Here is a 20,571-nt window from a genome sequence, read left to right on the forward strand (position 1 = left end):
ATATCGTAAATTATAAACGACAGGAAAAATCATGTCGACCGAAAACTCTCCACTCAAAAACGAACACGACTCGATGTCCACTGTGGTGCGATGTCTTCCAAACAATAGAATAGATGTTTTTGTTCCACCCGAGTACTATGCAGAAAGTGTGTGTCAATGTCAAATTATTTGTGGACAACGATAAAACATTATTATCAGTTGCATTTGGAAGCTGAAGTGATCTCAGTTGCACTTTTTTCTATTAATAAATAATAATTTAAGTTTTTTTGAAATCTTGAAAAACATTTTTTGCATTTTCTATGAAAAATATTTGCACATATTTAACATTTTCGTTTACATTAATATGTAATAATTTACATGTATTTTTTTTTTCATATTACTTGTCTATTTCAGGTTCTATATTATAACTTCCGAACCCTCATTATAATATTATAATATCGCGTTTTACATGATCGACGCTACCGCAGGTATGGAGATCTGCCGTGTTCCGTTTATTGTTGAAAATGTAGTTTTAAACGTAACTACTTACGTGTCGTGCAGTTAATCGATGAAGTGTGTTTGTGTGTGTGAACTTGTGAAATTCGGTAGCGTGGGATTTTCGGGTCATCCGCCCCCCGTTTGCGTTAAACAAATCGCCCTCGACGATAAAAATAAAAACAACAAAACACACACACACACACACATTCGTTATTACTTATTATTATATGCCCTAAAACTAATAGAATCGAATATAATCGAGTTCGCGCCCCGCGGAGACCGGTAATTTATTTTTTCCCAGACGATTGCACGCGCCCATACCCCGTCCACTATTATAATAATATAATATTTATAGATAACTAGTGCCCGCGACGCGTTTAAAATATTATTATTATGCGTCCGCTACACGCGTGTGTTCGACGCGGATGGTAATTATTACAGTTTATTTGCCGTACAACACGACATCGATCTCCGGGTATAATGACCGAGTCGTGAGGCATAGCCCGTAGCACTCTATCGCACGAACGCCCGTTCACGTTTGTATAATATTATTATTATCATGTACCCAACGCGACCATACAATATGCATATAAAATATACTGGAGTTATGTGTGTTGAACATTTATTGTTATTATTATTTTTGTTGTGTGCTCACGTGAAATCGGGTGGTAAAATTATTTCACACGTATTATTTACTGTCGTTGTCCTCGTGTATATGTTATGTTGTCGTAATATGTTATACCGTGTGAGTATATGAGGGGTGATTCGCCGAGTTCCCTTGAAGAGAGTCCAGTGGCGATAGAAACTTCAGTTTCCTAAATTTTAACTCCCTTTTCATTGTACATTTTATAAGTTTTAATTTTTTTCAATATGTTGGTGTAGGTGTATCTGATTAAAAATCTCGAACGATTTATTTCTCAGTTATGAGAAACATTTTCAGAAAAATTATCTGCTTAATAGTATACGGTGGAAGGGGGATTATCATTTTAAAACCGGAGAATTTATGTATGTATCTTAACAAGGCATATGGAACTCCTTAAGTGGTATATGAACATTTTAAAGAAATATCTTTAAGTATATCTATTTTAAAATTCCAAAACTTCTGATTCGCATTATTGTCGATAAAAATAAATGGGGTGATCACTGAGCATACTTGACTTGAAGAGTTTATCCCGGAGAGACGACATTCTCTACCTGTACATATAATACACAAAATTGACTGTTTTATGAATAATGTCGTGAACATATTATTATTATTATCGTGTTTGCAGGTGATTAATATAATATCTACGTAATGCGCAAGATTGCGTAAAACGAAATATTCTTAATATGAGTTATAGGTACAAAAACTACTGCATTATAATTACGATACTAAAAATAATAGTATACATGCTGTACAGTGCTCGCGTTGTAAATATTATTTTTTTTTTGTCTACGTAGGCAGTTGATGATTGGGAAAATGTCCAATGATTAGGTATAGGTATGATAATAATTGGATCTCGACTGTTACGTGTGTTTCATAATATGATTATAGTAGTTTATAGTACATATTATTAAACGAAAACTGTAATTTGGCGAATTTCGAATAATTATATAGTATTCTATGCGAGTCGTACAATATAATATTATGTCGTAAGGCAGGGGGTGGGCTGGACTGAGATGACCATTAGACGCTATTAAGCCTCCTATTGGTCAGTATAATACATACAAGTCTTTTCTTTTTCCATTTTACTGCTGTAATTATTGTTATATTTTTATACTTTCTCGTATATTGACTCCATATGACGGAAGCGTTGATCGCACAATACCTCAGGTCAAAAAACAAACTTTGATTGTTTGAAATCCGATAAATATTCAAAATAATAATGTAATATGTAGGTAGTGCTGTAGATTTTTATTTTGTCAAATTTTTGATGTCTGGAACTAAATTTAAATTCCTCAAAATTCCCTCGAAACTGCCATTGCACAACATAAGACTCGTTATCAACAACCTTTTTCTGTTCCTCCGAGATTCGACATAACTACTGCTTACTGTATAATGTTATATTATAGTAAGTGTGTATACTAACTATTGGCACGCGATGTGTTAGAGGCACTTAGAGCACACAATCGTTTTAAAACCTCGTGCTCTGTATAGTGAAATGTTTACACGTGCACCGATAACGACGTACCTATTGTATACTGCAATAATACATTTATTTATTTCAAATGACGTGTTGCAGGTATCAGTTTTTCCTGCAGCTCAAACAGGATATACTGCAAGGACGCGTACCCGTCACCCAAGAACTGATGGCCGAGCTGGGAGCGTACGTCGTGCAATGTGAGTATACAATAATATAATACAACGATAACAATGTATCGGGTGATCTATATTCAATGTAAGATACTCATTATTTGGAAAACATTTTTTGCCACTAATTTTTAACATCGATATTTATTTATTTATTAATTAATTATTTCAATGGCTATAGTCTAGTATAGAAAACAGTAATTATTTTAACAATCAACATAGAAACACAGTAACAAGAAAATAGAATGAAAAAAAAAGAAAATAGACTTTAATGATTAGAATAAGTAATAACTCATAGTGATAGAATACGTTATATTGACTAATTAGATTAATAATAAGTAGAGGTATAGGTAGTAAATTGCCTCATTTTAACGTGAAGTAGGTAACGTTTAAGAGATTGAAGTGAATTAAGTGAAAAAGTTGCGATATTTGGTATATTTACAGAACGCAATTGTTTCGTTATTGTTTTTCTAAACTTTTGTAGCGACAACATGCATTTTTAAATCCTTAATCCACAACAGAATATTTTTCGGGGAATATCAATATTATAATGCACAAATTTAATTTTTTACGAGTAGCTTATGAGATAAAAGTAGGTATTTAAAGTTTACATCAGAGGAGTGGAGTACTGGAGTGGTACTGAGGCAGGTCCCTACAAAATGTCCGTCCACTACTCTACTTAACTTACATCTTAACTTTAAATATTTATGGCTAATTAACTATAATTGTTCAAAATTTGAGTTTTGTAGTTCGAAATACTTCAGACCTTCGTATTATATTCTTCTTCGGAATCTAATGAAATAAAAATACCTATATTATGTTGTCAATCAATAGAGTAAAAAAAATTAAAAAATGAAATCAATAAAAAAATATTAAAAAGTATAATTTTTCAAGATATGATTCTTTAAGTTATGTAAAAGTAATATTTTCTAAAACGTTAGTGCTTTCTGAAATATTGAAAGTGTCTTTTAAATGAATTGACGTGTACATATTATGTGATATTTATGTAAATTTATTTCACACTTGTGCTTAAAAGGCGTTTGATATTGACAAAGACATACATGATTGCAAATAATAACGGAAGGGTTTGTTTGGAAGGTGCACGCCATCCTGTACCTAATGAAACGATTTTGCCCCTAGCCCACAGGTTTTCGGTTTTTCATTTTACCGCTATACACGCACGTAAGGATATAAAGTAGTCGTTCTGCAGTTTCCGTTACTACGGCTTTTTTTTTTCGTAAAAACCATCAGACCAAAAATCGAAAAGACGGGCAAAAACCGAAATTAAAAACAAGGAAAATACTACAATATCCGGTGCGTTTTACACGCCGCACGCACTTCATCCCGAGGCCGTTGTTAAACTGCGAAAATTGTTTTTCCACTTGTGTAGTTCACTGCGCGTTTTCTGCATAAAACTTTTTCACGCCTTACCGAATCATCGCTGCAGCCACCATCACTAAATCCACCACCACTACCCTCTCATTACCGCTGTCGTGACTTCCGACCAGAGTTTGAACATGTCCTCAACGACGTCGTCGTGCAGTGTAGTATAGTCAAAAAGAAAAAAAATAATAATAACACTCTCGCCAACAAAGTCGACCACCGCAGTTTTAAACAATAGTCCTTTGTGTGCTCTATTTTTTTTTTTACCAAAGCTGCTCATGGTGAGCTCAAGACTAAAATTACATTAAAAAAAAAAATGTATTTAATCTAAAAATTATATAAATATATAGTGCGAAACGATTCTCTGAAGCTATTGTAAATTGAGTACTATAATGGTTTTAACTAGGACGTTTTACGAAATGTCACCAAATTCCTTTAGTTAATCACTTCGACAGATAATTTATTCCCATCGTTTATTCGGCGGGAAATTGTGTAATGAATAAAAGAGTATAAAATATTTCCCTATAGATTTCTTTCATTTTTTTTACATCGTATAACTCTATTGCTTTAATATATTATTATCAATATGTAATTCTGCAGAAAATACGGTCTTTAAGACAATTTAAGAATCCCAAAAATCAGAATTAGAATAAATGCTTTATTTTACGTAATAATGGGAGTGGGGGTGCTTAGTGAATCATCCTGTATCTATAAACTCGTGTTATGGAGCGTAGAAAATTTATCGAAATTGTTAGTCATCTTCTTGTTATTCACGATAAGACATTAACTTTCAAAATTCAAAGCATCCCTAAATTAATTTAATTTATGTACACAAACACGTAAATTCTTCAGCAGAGATCGTTGAAGGTGTAGTTATGTTAGGTGGTATTAATTTTAGTTTAAGTTCGACTCTTTTAAAATATGAAGGAATCACAACGACAATACTTAAAAGCCTTACGTAAAGTTTACGATCTTACGAAATTCTTCATGTTCTCCGTTTACTATACAAAAATGTTTGTTTACTGAGACTTTTTTTGCTTTGATGTGTTTTTTCTATTCGCCAACTACGCCGAGTGACATTTTATCGTAATAGTTCATCCACGCTCAATACAGTTTACAGTTGACATTTCGACGGAAAAACAGGTCGTTGACTCCTCTATATAAAGTGTAAGATGTTAATATTATATTATATGACCCATTCCGGTTAAAACTATAATATTATGTGTGTTGTTAGCTGAAAATTTCAAATCGTAAAATCGTAATGCAAATGGTCGCTCATCGATATTATTGTCATTTGTAATAATATTTTAAGTTCAATAGACTCCTCTGTCGACTATCTTCCGGTATTATAGAAATGGGATGTAAACGCAACTATATGGCTATTATACTGGTGTTTGATATTTCAAATTGATACATTACATTTTATATATAGACTTACATTATATTATTACATTAAAAAGTAAATAATGTAACTCTAAAACAGCCCATCACGTTAAATGTAATTTGGGGATCTCACATATTACTATATATAAATAACTACTCAACAAAAACTGAACAAACTTAATCAGATTACATTTACTATAGGTGCAGCAAAATAAACATATAAACAAGAAAAAATGTCGTCAATCGTCATCTGATACTGTTTTTCGTCTAATATTTATCTGAATAGAAATATTATGTGATTGAGAGCACTGTGTTTTATTTTATACGACGAAATTATATCACGTGTATTCAAACATTGTATAGTATTCGACTATTCTTCAACTCTGAACAATTTTTATATTTTTCTTACTAAAAATACGTTAGAGTAAAGAAATGTTGACAAACTTTGGTGATAATAAGTGCAAGATACGTTGACTGTTTATGCCGAAAAAATTGATCGAAGCAGTTATAAGAATAACTTAATATCGGGTTCATTAGACAATAATATGTACCTTTATTATATCTGGCAGGCGGACAAAACGGCAAGGCGCGTGAGGAACGAAGAGCGTGACGTTATAACTAATAGGTAATAAATATTTAATTATTATAGCAATACGCGTTGACTTGAAACAAGGCGGTTACTAATTATTACTTGACGACTAATGTGACTGACGACCGAGATAGATTATAATAATAATATGTGTGTTGCGCGTACAATATAATAATTTTGTAATAAACGTTTGTCTTTTTTCGTGAGTGCCACGGCAACGGAGACAACCCTTGGGTTAGTCAAACCGAGAGGAAAAAGGCGATAACAGTAATCCTATCGCAACGTTTTCTGTGAGAATTGGTCGACAACTGACTGTGAAATACCACGGATTGTGAAAATAAGGGTAAATTCCAAAAATAACAAATCGAAATGGGCTAACGTCGAGTGTGACATATAATGGGATTTATAATTTTATTATGTATAGGTATACCGAGCGATCGTTATAATGAAAGAAACTAATAATTTCAAAAATTATAGGTACCTAAACGTTTTTGAAAAAATTTTTTTACATTATTTTATTTGTTAAAAACCAAATTTTTCAAAAATAAAATATTTTAAGGAAACACCGCAAAATGTTGGTTCACTACTGGGCTAGTTAAAATTTTAGATAGATTAATTCGTATATATATATATATCGAAGAGCAAAAAATAAACCACACCGGGTGCAGTGTACTCGTGATATGCATATGCTTTCACATATATTACACCTATATCTGGCTACCTATATGTATACATATGACACCGTCATATATTTCTATTATCGTATTTAAATACGTTTCAAATCATTTTTTGACTCGACGACCTTTGAGTGTGAAGTCTTCCGTCGTGTTTGTTTCTAAAAAATACGTCACCGTTAGAGTAGGACGTGGAGCTGTCAGCACGGAAACTCGTAATACGCAATATATATATATTTAATAACGCAAACGTATCCGAAATCCTGAGATAACGAGTATTAGTCGAGCAAAAGAGGGTCGGATGAAGTGTCGTGTTGCTCGACAGATTTTTTCGGTAAAAAATGCTATTTTTCTTATTTTTGATAGTGGGAGGTGCAGGGTTTAGCTTATATATATATCTATGTATATACCCTCGGGGCTGTAAAACGAAACCGACTTATTTTGACGGCTGACACTCGTTATTATTGTTTCGAAAATTGTTGTAACTTCGGAGAATTTGCTCCTCGAAAAATGTATAAGATACATTCGATTTCAACGTTTTATGCAATTAAACCCACCCTAACAGACACTTCTAAATAGAGAACACCTCCAAATAGTGGACAAAATTACAGCTATCTAGTGGTTTCACTGTGTATTGTATAATGTTGTATATCTAAGTACCTAAGATTTCATATTTTTCAGACACAAGCATTTTTTCTAAAACCATTATCAACTTTTGAGTTTTAAATTTCAACCGTAATTTAAATATATTTATATTTAGAAATATATGTATATACTCTTCAACGTTGATGTATAGGTATATACTTTCTAGGTTCTATAAAGAATATTGAAGGATCTGATATATTTTTTTTTATTAATAAGTATTCAAAGTTTAGACGTGCAAAGCACACGCGTTTTGTTGGGTGCCCCTTGCCACTTCAATACTCTTATAACTAAATTAAAAATATGCTTATAAATCAAAAGCTAAGGTCATTCGACTTTTATTCAGATAATAAAATTAAAAATACGTAATGTAGACTGTATAGGTAAGGTAGACTTAAGGGGGAAAAAAATATGGGTAAATGGAAATGCCATAGTTTATAAACGTGATGTTTATTAGAAACTAAATTTCCAAAAAGGCATCAATAATACTTCCCTGTACGCTTCCGCATTCGCAAGCGTTGTATAATGACGATAGCTGCAGGTAGCAGATTCGCGTACTACCCTTAATGAGATTGTCTTGATTTTCGTAGGGCAGATTTGATTATTATTGAGTATTTACATAATAACGTGTCAAAAAATATTACTTGTTATAATATATTATGTTGAACATTTTTAGAATTTAAATAATAAAATACAATTTGCTGGGGACATGACACTAAGTGTATTAGTAATGAAAAAGATCCTTGTCTTCTCCAATCTAACTTTGAGCGATTTAACAATACCAGCGATTGGTACATTTTGGCTAATCAATGGGAGTGTCACTCCATATTTTCATATTAATTAAGATGTTTTTTTTTTGTGACTACATCATCTTCGACATTCGATATTACGACTAGTAATTCTGTTCACTTTCTTCCTAAAATAAAATGACAAAGAGATCTGCTGTAAAAAATTTAATATCTTCAAATTTATCAAGCGTATTTCCACTGAGTTTAGTTCAAATGGACCATTCTATAATGATCCTCTTTTGCTTTTAGTCCTTATTCTAGAGTATGGATCTCCTCTTTGGGGTCCACATTTGCTTATAGACTACATAGCGGCAGATTCGCTATATCCAACTTATATTTTATCATTTGCTGCTTATTATCCGATGGTGCCTTGTCCTCTCCATGATTTTAACCCTACCCGTAAAATTTTAAATGTTCATCGCGTAGATACATTGCAAATACCAATAATAATAATATTCACAATATTATTAGTTTTGAAATCAACTAAACATGAACAATTATAAATACAAAACCGTTACAATGTATACACGGTTAGATATTAGTTTTAACACGTCCCCTATAAGAGACAGCTTGTAATGGGAATGTTGATTTCAACATTTACATTACATTTAAAATGCACTCTACATAATACAATTTAGATTACACACATTTACTTACGAGACAATTTAAAATAAAGATCTAACAAAAAAATTAATTTAATACATAGGATTTGCTAACAATAATTATAATAATATTCTTTATACCGCTTACCTATTTCTAATCTTTTATCTAACTTAAGTGACTGCCTCCTTCAATAAATCAATTTTAAAGCCCCACCTCGTCTTATTATAGAAACAACACTCTCCCCTTCTTTATTTTATTCTCATCTTCAAACTATGAATGGTAATCCACCTTCTATCGTCTTATGCGTATTGATTATGAAGTCTCCACTTTTAATTATTCATACACTTTTTCTAAATGGGTCTATTATTACCACTGTTATTTACTCTATTCTATTCATTACTACGATATAATATGTAAATGTATATTATGACACTTTGTTTTTGGGCCTTGGCCTGTATTGCAATAGAATAAAATAAAATAACTAATAAGGTAAAATAAATATCATGATAATATGATTTTGAAAAGCACATGGCAACGCTTATTATAATAATTATTATGATAATATTGCTGTACACGCAAGACGTATTTGTTAGGTATTTAAAAGCAGTGAAAGTATAATATATATTACACATGGATCAGCAGTCTAACAATGATAAAAATAATAATAACAATAACAATAATAATGCGTGGTGTACGCGGATTACGGAACCTCGGTCGTTTACCCCATTTTCCCCCCCTCAAAAACTCGTCGCGAAAATCCAGACCACCCGACGCAATTACCCTAATTGCGCTCCCTCGCGAATCCTTTATAATACAGCGTCGATTAAGAGCCCCCTGCGATAATGACAGACGTCGTAAAATAGTAGTCATATAACTCTGCAATGTATTATCATTATTGTTATTATTATCATTATTATCGTTTCGTCGTCATCGCGGCCGTTCGGTTTTCCTAAAATATTTTCTTTTATTTCCGAAATAGTTTCCTCGCTTTAGCACGGGCGCGTGACTAATACCGAGAGCTTTTGATTATCAGCGTTCTTTTGGAATCGCAAATACACACACTAGTCCAACAGTAAAATTTAATTCGGATTGCAATCGACATTACGTTAATGCGATTTCCGACTCATGTGCTCGCTTGTGTGTTGTCGTTGAGTCAATATGATATGTGCAAACATTTAACATACATCGTGAACGTATACCATATAGCTTTTAAATGACATTGATATCAGATAAAATGAAATTATTAAGAGGAAATTTCTTAGCGCCCACAGGCCAGTACATGCAGTTTTTATACGATGGCCAGTAAGAGATCAATAATATATATTCTTAACAATAATCTTATAAATGCGTCGTCGCCGAAAAAAATCTTTACAGTGCACATTCAAATACAAATTTTCATACAAATTTTTTCTTATATTCATACCAATAAACTTTTATAATATAATATCTGCATAAAAATTGTCAATAATTTAATTTTATGATGAGGGGGCCATCACAAGTGGAAATCGGGTACTGTTGATGAGAGGGCTAATTATTATTAAAATGCAATAATTAAAAATGTTCTCTCATGACTCGAACTACTGTTATTAAGATTTAGATACTATTTTGATTTAAATCCTGAAAGTTCACAAATTATTTTCTATTTAAAACTTCATTTCATTTTCAATTTTAATACCTCAATTTCGAAAATGTTATTAGTTTATTACCTTAACGATTGTTCCATTGTAATAAATAATCTTATTTGATAACCGTTTAAAGTTCAAATTGACCGTCCTCTTCGCTCAAAACTGTTTTTGTCGCATTATACCTATACTGATTTATTGAATTTAATGAGTTCAAACTGACTACGCAGCAAAACCCAGCTATCGGGTTTTAATAATTTATGTTTAAAACGCTAAAAGTTTGTTGTCTTTTACAAAGTACTTAAGGAATGTAAGGAATTTTTCCAGTCAAAATATATTCAATTTATAATTAAAAAAATATTTTGTAAGTATACATAACTTTTCTGTTGACAGTTTTAGCAATATTTATAATGAAAAATAATATCACTATTCATTTCATTTGTTTCTAAGGGGGGTGGGGAGTAACAGCCATTTGAGTAGGACAACCCCCTGATTCTCATCGACGGGTAGTTTCCCAAATATTAGCATAGTAATATATTAATTATAGCGTAGTAGACATTAAAATTTAAAACTTGTAACGCATTTGTAAATCTATTACTGATCGTTAATCATGTTTATTTTTTTATCGCCGCTCGTGCATTAATTAAAATTAATACGCGTACACTGTGTCATAATACAACGTAATATTAGGTATAATTTAATTTTATATACATAATATACATGGTGTAAAATATGAAAATTGCATGTCTAGCTGAAACGCATAACTGTGATAACGCCGTCCGCGGGGGGTCTCCCCCGTCCAGACCACATTAATTATGATGCACAATAAGAGACCGCGACCGGGCCCACCACGAAACTAAATTAAAAACGAATGTTCAAGATAAATCTCCCGAATTTACGCCACAAATGAGTTTTTCCGGGCCCCCGTTTCATTATTTTTTATTACGGTTATACATCCAAATGTAAAGGATCACGTCCGACACCGCGTGCTGTAGTACCTATTTATACACGATCGTGATTAAGATTAAACACTGCAGGTTTCGTCGATGTTAAGATGTAAAATGGCGACGGCCGCGGTGTCAGGTTAAATAATATATATAATATTATTATATAGGTACTGTCCTCCCTGCCTACATAATACCCTCCCACCTATAATAACAACTGCATTATAGTTGTATCAAAATGTTTTTTCTTGTTTTTTTTTATTTTTTATTATTATTATTATATTTTATAATATTGACAGTAAAAATTAGATTTACTCTAATGTGAATATTGTTGAACTGTCGAGAATTTTTCCGTTTAAAAAATACTGTGGGTATAGAGTATGAAAATAAAATCGCATCGAGTTTATATTTTATTCCTGATAGTTGCACTGTGCGATGATTATCGGAAACTGGAAGGGAACAAAAATTGTTTGAGTACGGATATTGTTATGGCCACGAGAAGTAAACGCCATTTTTGGTGTTGTCGACGAGCGTAAAACCCAAGGTACAGTCGTAAAAACCGGTGGAAATTCATGAATTTCCACGACATAAGCCATCAAGTGTGAATATGGGTGTAAAATCGCACATTCAAACAAATAGTAATAATAACATTTCTTTTTATTTCCGTCTGGAATGAGCCGCTGCAGTTTTTTTCTTTTTTACATTTCTTTCTCCGAATTTAACCTATATATGAGATATAGTGTTTTTCATTGTACTGAAGGAACAGCGTAAAATCTCTCTATATATATAGTCACTTGATGTCATCCATTTCATTTGTTATTCCAGGAAAAAGGTCTGTTTCATTATATTTGTACAGTTTACCGTACCATGCATATTTTTTTTTATTCAGTACTTACGACCTATTGGCTATAATACTATTTCTAAATTATAATAATTAAACTCCTGATTATTAAAACCCCTTGTAAAACAACCGAAGATCAACTATAAATAATTTTTAAAAATATGATTTACACACAGTATGTAGGTTCTTATTCTCCTATTATACATTATAATTTCAGAATATGATCGATCAAAATTCTTGATGAAGTTTGAGATCTATGATTAATCATTTATATATTTGTGCTATAGAATTTAAGGATTTTTAGTTTTTATAGGTTAGATGGATTTTTGATAAAAGTCTGCAACTTTTTATGTATTTTATTACACAAACTTTGATTGGTAATGTTGTAGACGATGTAAAATATAATTTATTATTATAGCTTACTTTCGTAATCAATGGTCAAATGATTCATATTCAATGCCACTATTATCATTACTACTCTATTATATTTCAACTGCTGTTTACAATAATACGTTTTTTGGTATGCAAAGTTTGTCAGCGTTTTTTCCCCGTGGGTAATATAGTAGATACTTGATCTAACTTTAGTCGTTTTTATAGTCTTCATATTATTATGACTCGAGTCATCTGCAGCGATGTAAGAAAATGTTCTATTTTTTGTGTAAAAAAGTTTTTTAATATTCCTATCATCAACACACAATGATGGTCACGCCATGACGAAGGGGCGACAATTAAATTCTCTCTCTCTCTTTCATACACACATACACACCATCACTGTAAACATTGATGTTATGGATCAATCTCAGTATGGAAATATATACAGAGGGTTCGTAATTTTGTTATAGACGAACATAAAAGGACGGTCACTGTCGATACAAAAATAAACCGGTACACAGATATATATTATATATATGTAATATTAAATATAGTGCGAGAAAATGGTATTTTTATTATCATTCTGATTTTTCAATAAAAAATATTAACAATCCGAACCGCAAAGACCGTCGGCATTTGGTCTCGTATTATTTTTCTCTCTCTTTCTCGTTTTCTCCCCGAACCGAACAATCCCCCTTTTCCGACGAGAAGAGGAATCCTCGGACACACTCGGGAAAAATACAACATTGTTCTTCTATTCACATGGTAAATAATGTTTTTTTCGAACACAATGGTATGGCGAACGAAAAAAATAAATATAAAAACCCTTTTCGACCGAACCACTCCAAAAGTGGGCGGTAAGAATATCCGTTACGGTTGCCAAAAGAACGGTTAGTTATTTACATTGGATTCCGCCAAACAAGTGACTCTCCGGGAAATTAAATTAATTTTATTTCATCACTTTATATTGTCGAATAAAACGGCTAAAACATAAAATAAGGTCTAACAGAGTTCAAACAATAAAAACAGTATTTTTTTCTAATTTTTAGTTTTTTATGTAACACAATATGAAAACTTTAAAATATTATCCACTATAGCCTTGCGTAATTTTTATTTTTAACGATATAACATTTATTTATTTACCATTTTTTTACGTATGCCGATGAGAGTGGCTTATTTAATTTTTAATTGTATTAGTATACGTACCACAGACAATAACTATTTCTATGCCTATTCGAGAAGATCTCGAAAGATATCTAAAGTCAATCATTGAAATCTTTAAAAATAAATTTAATAGGCATTCGATAACTACTCAAATAATAATATTAATAGTGTTTAAATAACACTTTCGTCCCCACATATTTTTAATATTCATTTATCACGAACTTCTCAAAATAATTGAAGGCAAAATTTACTATTTGTCTATACCTATATTGTTGAGTTATTTTAATTAATAAAATATTTGTATACGGTGTGGGATCGTACCCAATATTTAATAGGATTTATGATGAATATTATTGTAGGTATAAAATATAATTTAACTGTTTTGTTTTGCACATTAGTATTAAAACTTTGGTTACATTATTACGATTTATGTATGCCACACTAAAGGTATTATACTAGGTACGTATATATAATTTTTTGTTTAGAGTTTAGTCAAACTACTAAGTTTGGTTACAATAATTAAGGTATGTAGTCATGTAGATTATCGCTGTAATTTTGCGGGCAATATCAAAATTTATTATTAGTTATTATAAACCGTTCTTGTGATTCAGACATAAAACTAAACATTTCTTTTTATAAATTTCGAACATAATTATTGAAAAAACAAAAATTAATGTGCCATGGTAAATAGGGGATTTGCCGAAAACCCTACTAGTGTACTGGTACCTACTCCCGTACAAATAGTGTACCTACTCTACGGTAAACGTAGTATAAAAGCATATAATGGTATTATGGGTTGCCGAAAATGTTTTGTGGGAATCTGAATAAAATCGATAGTTTGCGCTGGAGTGTTTACCTACTATTATGGACAGGAGGGAAAATTTAATCTTATCGGGTTTCAATAATAAATTGATTTACACGAAATTATTATTAAAGACGAAATAATATAATAATACAATTAAAATTAATAATATTTATGCAATAGTTGCGATGATGATTATCATTACATCAGACGCCAATACACATATATACTGTTTTGACAACATCGATTATTCAAAAGTTGTTTCGTAATTAAAATACGGAGACAGAAAGCCCGTAAAAACCGTTTTGAAGCGAGCTCGATACGATACATTATTATTTTAATAAAGTTACGTCAAGCATTAATACTACGTATAAGCGACCAAAAACAATGGTAATAACTAAGAATAATAATAATAATAACATTATATTGAACTGATGCCAAGACACAGGAGCATATAAATTCATAACATAAATTATTTAGTAAATCGTTGGATAAAATCTCTATTATTAATAATTATTATAATATTACTGTCAATTATAATATTTCTAGAATTGTCGGGGCCGACATCAGTTATTAGAACTATTGTGTAAATATTATTACACCTTCAGAGAGCGCACTATGTAGTACCGTGAACTCGTGAATACTCATATTGCGACGAAAAAAATACAATAGTAGTACTAATAAGAATTACATCCATTAAATAACCTTGAAAAATGCATTTAAAATCTCGAAAAATGTGGTATAAAATTGCGCCACAAATCACAAAAATATACTTTCAAGATACCTTATAAATTTATTAACATCTCAAAAAAATCAGTATAAAATCAATATCAGTCTACTAAACAATCATATTCAAAAAAATGTAAGAATCTATCTCAAGCATAAAATACTTTTAATTAAAGATATTGTTAAATGTTAATTAATTGCGACGTGTGTACTGAACATAATATTTTAAAACATTAATCTTACAAAAATTAAATAACAGTTCATAAAATAGATAAAAAATTCAATTGGTGGAAATTAAAAAAATATGGAAAAAACCTAAAAATAAAAATTTCAAAAAATGCTAAGTAAAAGTTTTAAAATTGAATTCATTCGGATAGATACCAAATTCAAACTTTGTGGCAAGGAAGCTTTGTTTTTCAGTAATTTAAAAATAATCATTTTTCTACAAATGCATAGCCCTAACAATAAATAATAACAACTACAACAATAATATTATTATGGCGATCGAGACGACCCGGCGTTTGCTATAGGCAATTTAACTGCGCCGGGGATTAAAATTGCTGGACCGTGTGCGCGCGAATTTAATAGCTTCACGTGCCCCTCGTCTCTCCACAGCTGCGCACCGATGAATAAATCCCCCTCTCTTCAAATAAATTTCGACGATGCGTCTTACGACGATATTATAATGATTATTACTTCACCTCCGGTGCAACAATGTTCTTGAGGGTCCCGAAAACAATAAATTAATTGATACTATTATTCAATAACGCGCCAGCCTGTTGTATTATTCCTGCGTCTCTTCGAACATACACCGCGAAGGAAGACGTTATCTTATTAAAACTATTAAAATACCACACACGCTCGTTAAAAATACTTTTGAAATGTCGAACGAGTATCGAAATACTTGAAGACGTATTTTAATAGAATTTGTGTAAAATATACATATTTTATTGAAAAATATTTCCACTTGTAATATATAATAAGGATATCTCTTTGCTAACATAGTTTCTAGTTCACGAGCTTTTCCCAGAAATTCGGTCTTCTGAATATTTCTAGTAAATAACTATTCTCTAAAACTTATATTGAAATGCCTGAACACTTAACATGTGCTGATATAATATAAAAATAATATACTTATTGTCACGCTATACGTACGGCCACGGTCTAATAATTTAGTGTGTGCGACTGCCCAAGTTTAAGCCATAAACGACGGAGAAGAACGAAACACAATGTGTGTTTATTGCGTTGTTACGTTGTTCCGGGAGAGCTTAGTCGGGTCTGAATAAATTATTCTATTAAAAGTTTAATAATTACGCGATTATATTGTTATAATAGAAAACGTAGTTCAAAGCGAGCAACTCCCGAGTTGGCGGCTTTAACGGGTTGTTGTTAATATAATATTTGCGGTCCAATTTTAGTGATGGGTACCTAACGCCAAAACACTGCAGGACTTGAGATATATAGTGGATATTATACCGAATATAATAATAATGTGCAATTGGTGCCTATACCTATACGAAGACACGCGATGCGACGAAGCGAGTTTGCGTTAATTTGATTTTCTTTCCCGGCACTTATTATTCTTGACTTTATTTTGAAATTTTCGAGTTTATTTACAAAGAAATATTGGCGTATACGTTGGGATAATTACTATAGCTATTACTTTTTAGCAAGCCATCCGTTCGCCCATATAAATAGTTTTTAATTAGTTTATATACGCTATAGTGAGTTATTTTTCAAAGAATTAACTGCGCTGCAACGACCATTATAGAGGAATAATTAATTACTATTCAAATCGTTTGAACGTTTTGTAACATAATTTACACGTGTTTACGGGGCCATAATAAATGGACCTAAATAATTTCAATCATTTGATTTTTTTTCCAAAACGAAATCATTACGTGATACAATATATTTTTAATATTGTGTCGCATTATATTCGAAACCTGTAATTAACTTTACCGGGGAATATAAAATTTATGTTTGCATTAGTCACACAAAGAAGTATAAAAATACATAGGCACATTTCTCTAGCCCCTCTCATTTATAATTCAATTTTCCACGTGTTGGTCGGGAGTAACGTAGGTACATGAATAAAATTGTTTTTCCGATCCAAATATAATACACGTTTAAAGGAAGTGTGTACAAGGACGCGTGTATGCGGTGAAGAGGGTTGGGTTCGAATCCGAATTCCAGGATTCGCAGAGTCGGAAGTTTCGAGTCGTATTTTCCCTGCTTGGCGGCAAGTCATCTAGTCGAAAATTTACAAAAACCCGTCAAAACAGTCTAGAATGGACGAGGGAAGGAATTCTGCAGCACATTGTTCCGGTCGGGGGTGAAACGTTAAAAATGAAAACAAAAATCGCTTTGTTTTCTTCGTGCAGCGGGTTTCTGGACATTTTTTGTCGTCGTTCTGTTTTGTTTTTCGCCGCATTCGTATTTCGTTTTTTACTCTCCGCTCGTAAATTTATCCAAACGTAGAGCCGGAGCGTAAATCCGGTAGGTATATTATATTATTATGAAGTTTTAATGGGACTCTTCCGGCGCCTGCGGGGGTAAATTAATCTCAATGGACGCGCGACGAACACGCATATATATATGTGTGTCCGCGTGAACGGTAGGTAAAATTACACACCCACACACACACATTGGTCTGGTAATAAATATCAATTCCGATGGTCGAAAACTGGCGATGGAGTTAGCCAGGCGACGTGTAAAAAAACAGTTCTATAATAAAAAATGCAGCATTGCGATAACTCCGCACTCGGGTCCTTTCGCGCGTGCGTGAATCCGTCTCGGCAAAATGAACAGTTCCAATCGCTCGGGCACGGATTTCCGGCAAATTTCACAACCGTATGCGCCTACTCGAAGGGAGTAATCAGTGAAAAAGGACCCTCGGCTATAAACTACTCCACCCTATACACCCTACCCCTATATACACGCGAATAATATTATACCAAGTTGAGTCAATGCAATAATAATAATAATATATTATCATACAATACTCGTGAAGATTTTCAGCTCTCCCAAGAAATTAATTTAGTGTCACTATTTGCGGATCGCGTGTTTTTCAACGGAAACCATATAATTTGAAGTAAAAAAAAAATGGAAGTAATTAAATAATGCGCACTTAATCATCTATGTATTTCTAGCTGATCCCGCACGGCGATCAAATTAAATGGGTAGGTTATGTCCGTGGGATTACCCCGTATCGAGCTCCGTTAAATGTAAACTACACCGATTTTAAAATTTAAATTTTAAATTTTAAACACAATCATTTGGGTGGTACCTATATTGACCCAATATAAAATACAAGTCTACAATTATATCCAATCATGATAAATGATTATTATTATATTTTCTGTAATAAATGGCAAACCTAAATAATATAAACAAAAAATATTCGTTGTGTCAAAACATATCCATTTGTGTGAGCCATCTTATAAAACGCAAAATTTTAGAAAACTATTTTTCAATATACTTATTCAGAAAATAGCCACCGGTAACATAACCTATTACTCATGGACGTAAATAATCATTAAAGTATACGATCGCTGTTGATAATTTTGCAATAAACTATTTACAGTACAGGTATTAAGTCTTATACTTATCGTCAAATGTGTGATGGTAAAAAAAATTAAGTATTAATGTCTTAGAGTTTCCCTACTAAAAATGCGATGTAACCGTCATCATGTTGAGGTCTCCGAGTTTCAAAAACGACCATAAACACTGCCGCGTATAATAATGTACCTATACTTTAGTGGAGCCGGTTAGGTGGGGCGGTGTTTCGCGAGCAACGAAAACATTTTGAACCTAAAACTCGGAAAAAACAAGTGTCTCGCGCTAAGAGAAAAAAATCACATGGCGCATATATATATCGTACAACAGCTAGTTGTATAGTAAGAAGACGTAGTAGAAGTAATGGTATGGCATATATATACTGTACGCGTATAGCGGCCGAGATAAAATATATGATTTTGTTAAGGGGGTTGTTTATTCTGTTTTCGGGTTTTTCTTCTTACCACCTCCACACCACCACTCTCCCGCGATGTAAATGGCAAGCAATAAAGATCGACCCGAGACCGCCCGATTTCGGCCATAAATATTGTGTAAATCGAGGTGCTTATTATTAGCGGGAAGAGCGGACGCACTAATATATTATCTTCACCCCGCGCGGGGGGGCGACGACTTTTGCGCCCAGCCGCGGTCGACTTTTCGTGGCACTTTTACTTTGTTGCTAGACAAAAAAAATATAATAAAAATCGTTGGTCTCCTGTAAAGTATTGTTATAATATACGTAATACGGTGAGTATATGACGATATATTTTTTTTTCTATTATTTTATATTCTTCTTCTGACGTTTGTCTTAATACACACGCGAGACACTCGATCTTCGATAACGATGTAAAAACCATGTATTAGACATATTAATAAAACGATGTATGTGTGTGTAACCGATCTGTACATGTTCCGATTGGACTGCTACGAAGTCATATTATTCTGTTGCTCGTAATAATTCTGACAATAATATTAACGGTAACTGTGGGAATAATTATGGGTCAGTGCAGCAACAGAGATTATAAACTTTGAATACCTACTCACGGCGGGTCGTAAGTCGGACGGCTGACTTCTCGGAAGTACCTACCTTTCTAAAAAAGGCTAAAACTCGATACCATTTCCACTTCGAGTGCACTCCTCGATAACTATATTATGGCTTTACCGACTTCTGATGCTGTATAAGAAATTATAAACGTATTGAAATTGTAAAAATATTCACTAAACTCACCAGAGGAATGTGAAAAAAACATCTTGGCCAAAAAACATGACGTTAAATCGTTTAAATATGATTTTTGTACGTTTATAGAGATTTGTTTTAGTAGGTCAGGTCATTTTTTTTAAGAATTTAAAAAACCAGAAAATAATTTACTGGCGCTCACTATAGTTGAAAAGTGATAAATTTCACCCTCATTCCAGCATCTATCTCAGCTTCTGTAATGTTCATAAGGTCGGTGGTGGGGTGTGTCGTCTCCACACCTTCTCTTTCTTCCCGTATGCAGCGCACTATTTTAATATAAGTTCAAACAGACCGAAACGCCATATTATTATTATTATAATACGATGTCGCCGAAAACCGAATAAAAGGCTGTGGACCCGAGACCCGCCATCTATAAATTTTACCGCAGACGGTTTTATCGTTTGTCTCGTACACGTTTTTATTACGACTGCGATTATAAATAAAGTTGCGGGCACAATATAATATGATATACTGCA

General features: G+C 32.5%; 1 protein-coding gene across 2 annotated transcripts in view; it reads left to right on the top strand.

Annotated features, from left to right (window-relative positions):
* LOC111036151 (band 4.1-like protein 4) overlaps positions 1-20,571 on the top strand; it is a 149,726-nt gene that overhangs the window by 91,996 nt on the left and 37,159 nt on the right. For both annotated transcript variants that reach the window (XM_022318069.1, XM_022318070.1), the window contains exon 6: positions 2,700-2,797. In XM_022318069.1, the coding sequence (XP_022173761.1) occupies positions 2,700-2,797 (98 nt within the window). The remainder of the gene's footprint in view (positions 1-2,699; positions 2,798-20,571) is intronic.

Source organism: Myzus persicae, unplaced genomic scaffold (assembly GCF_001856785.1).
Source record: "Myzus persicae strain clone G006 unplaced genomic scaffold, MPER_G0061.0, whole genome shotgun sequence".
NCBI lineage: Eukaryota > Metazoa > Arthropoda > Insecta > Hemiptera > Aphididae > Myzus > Myzus persicae.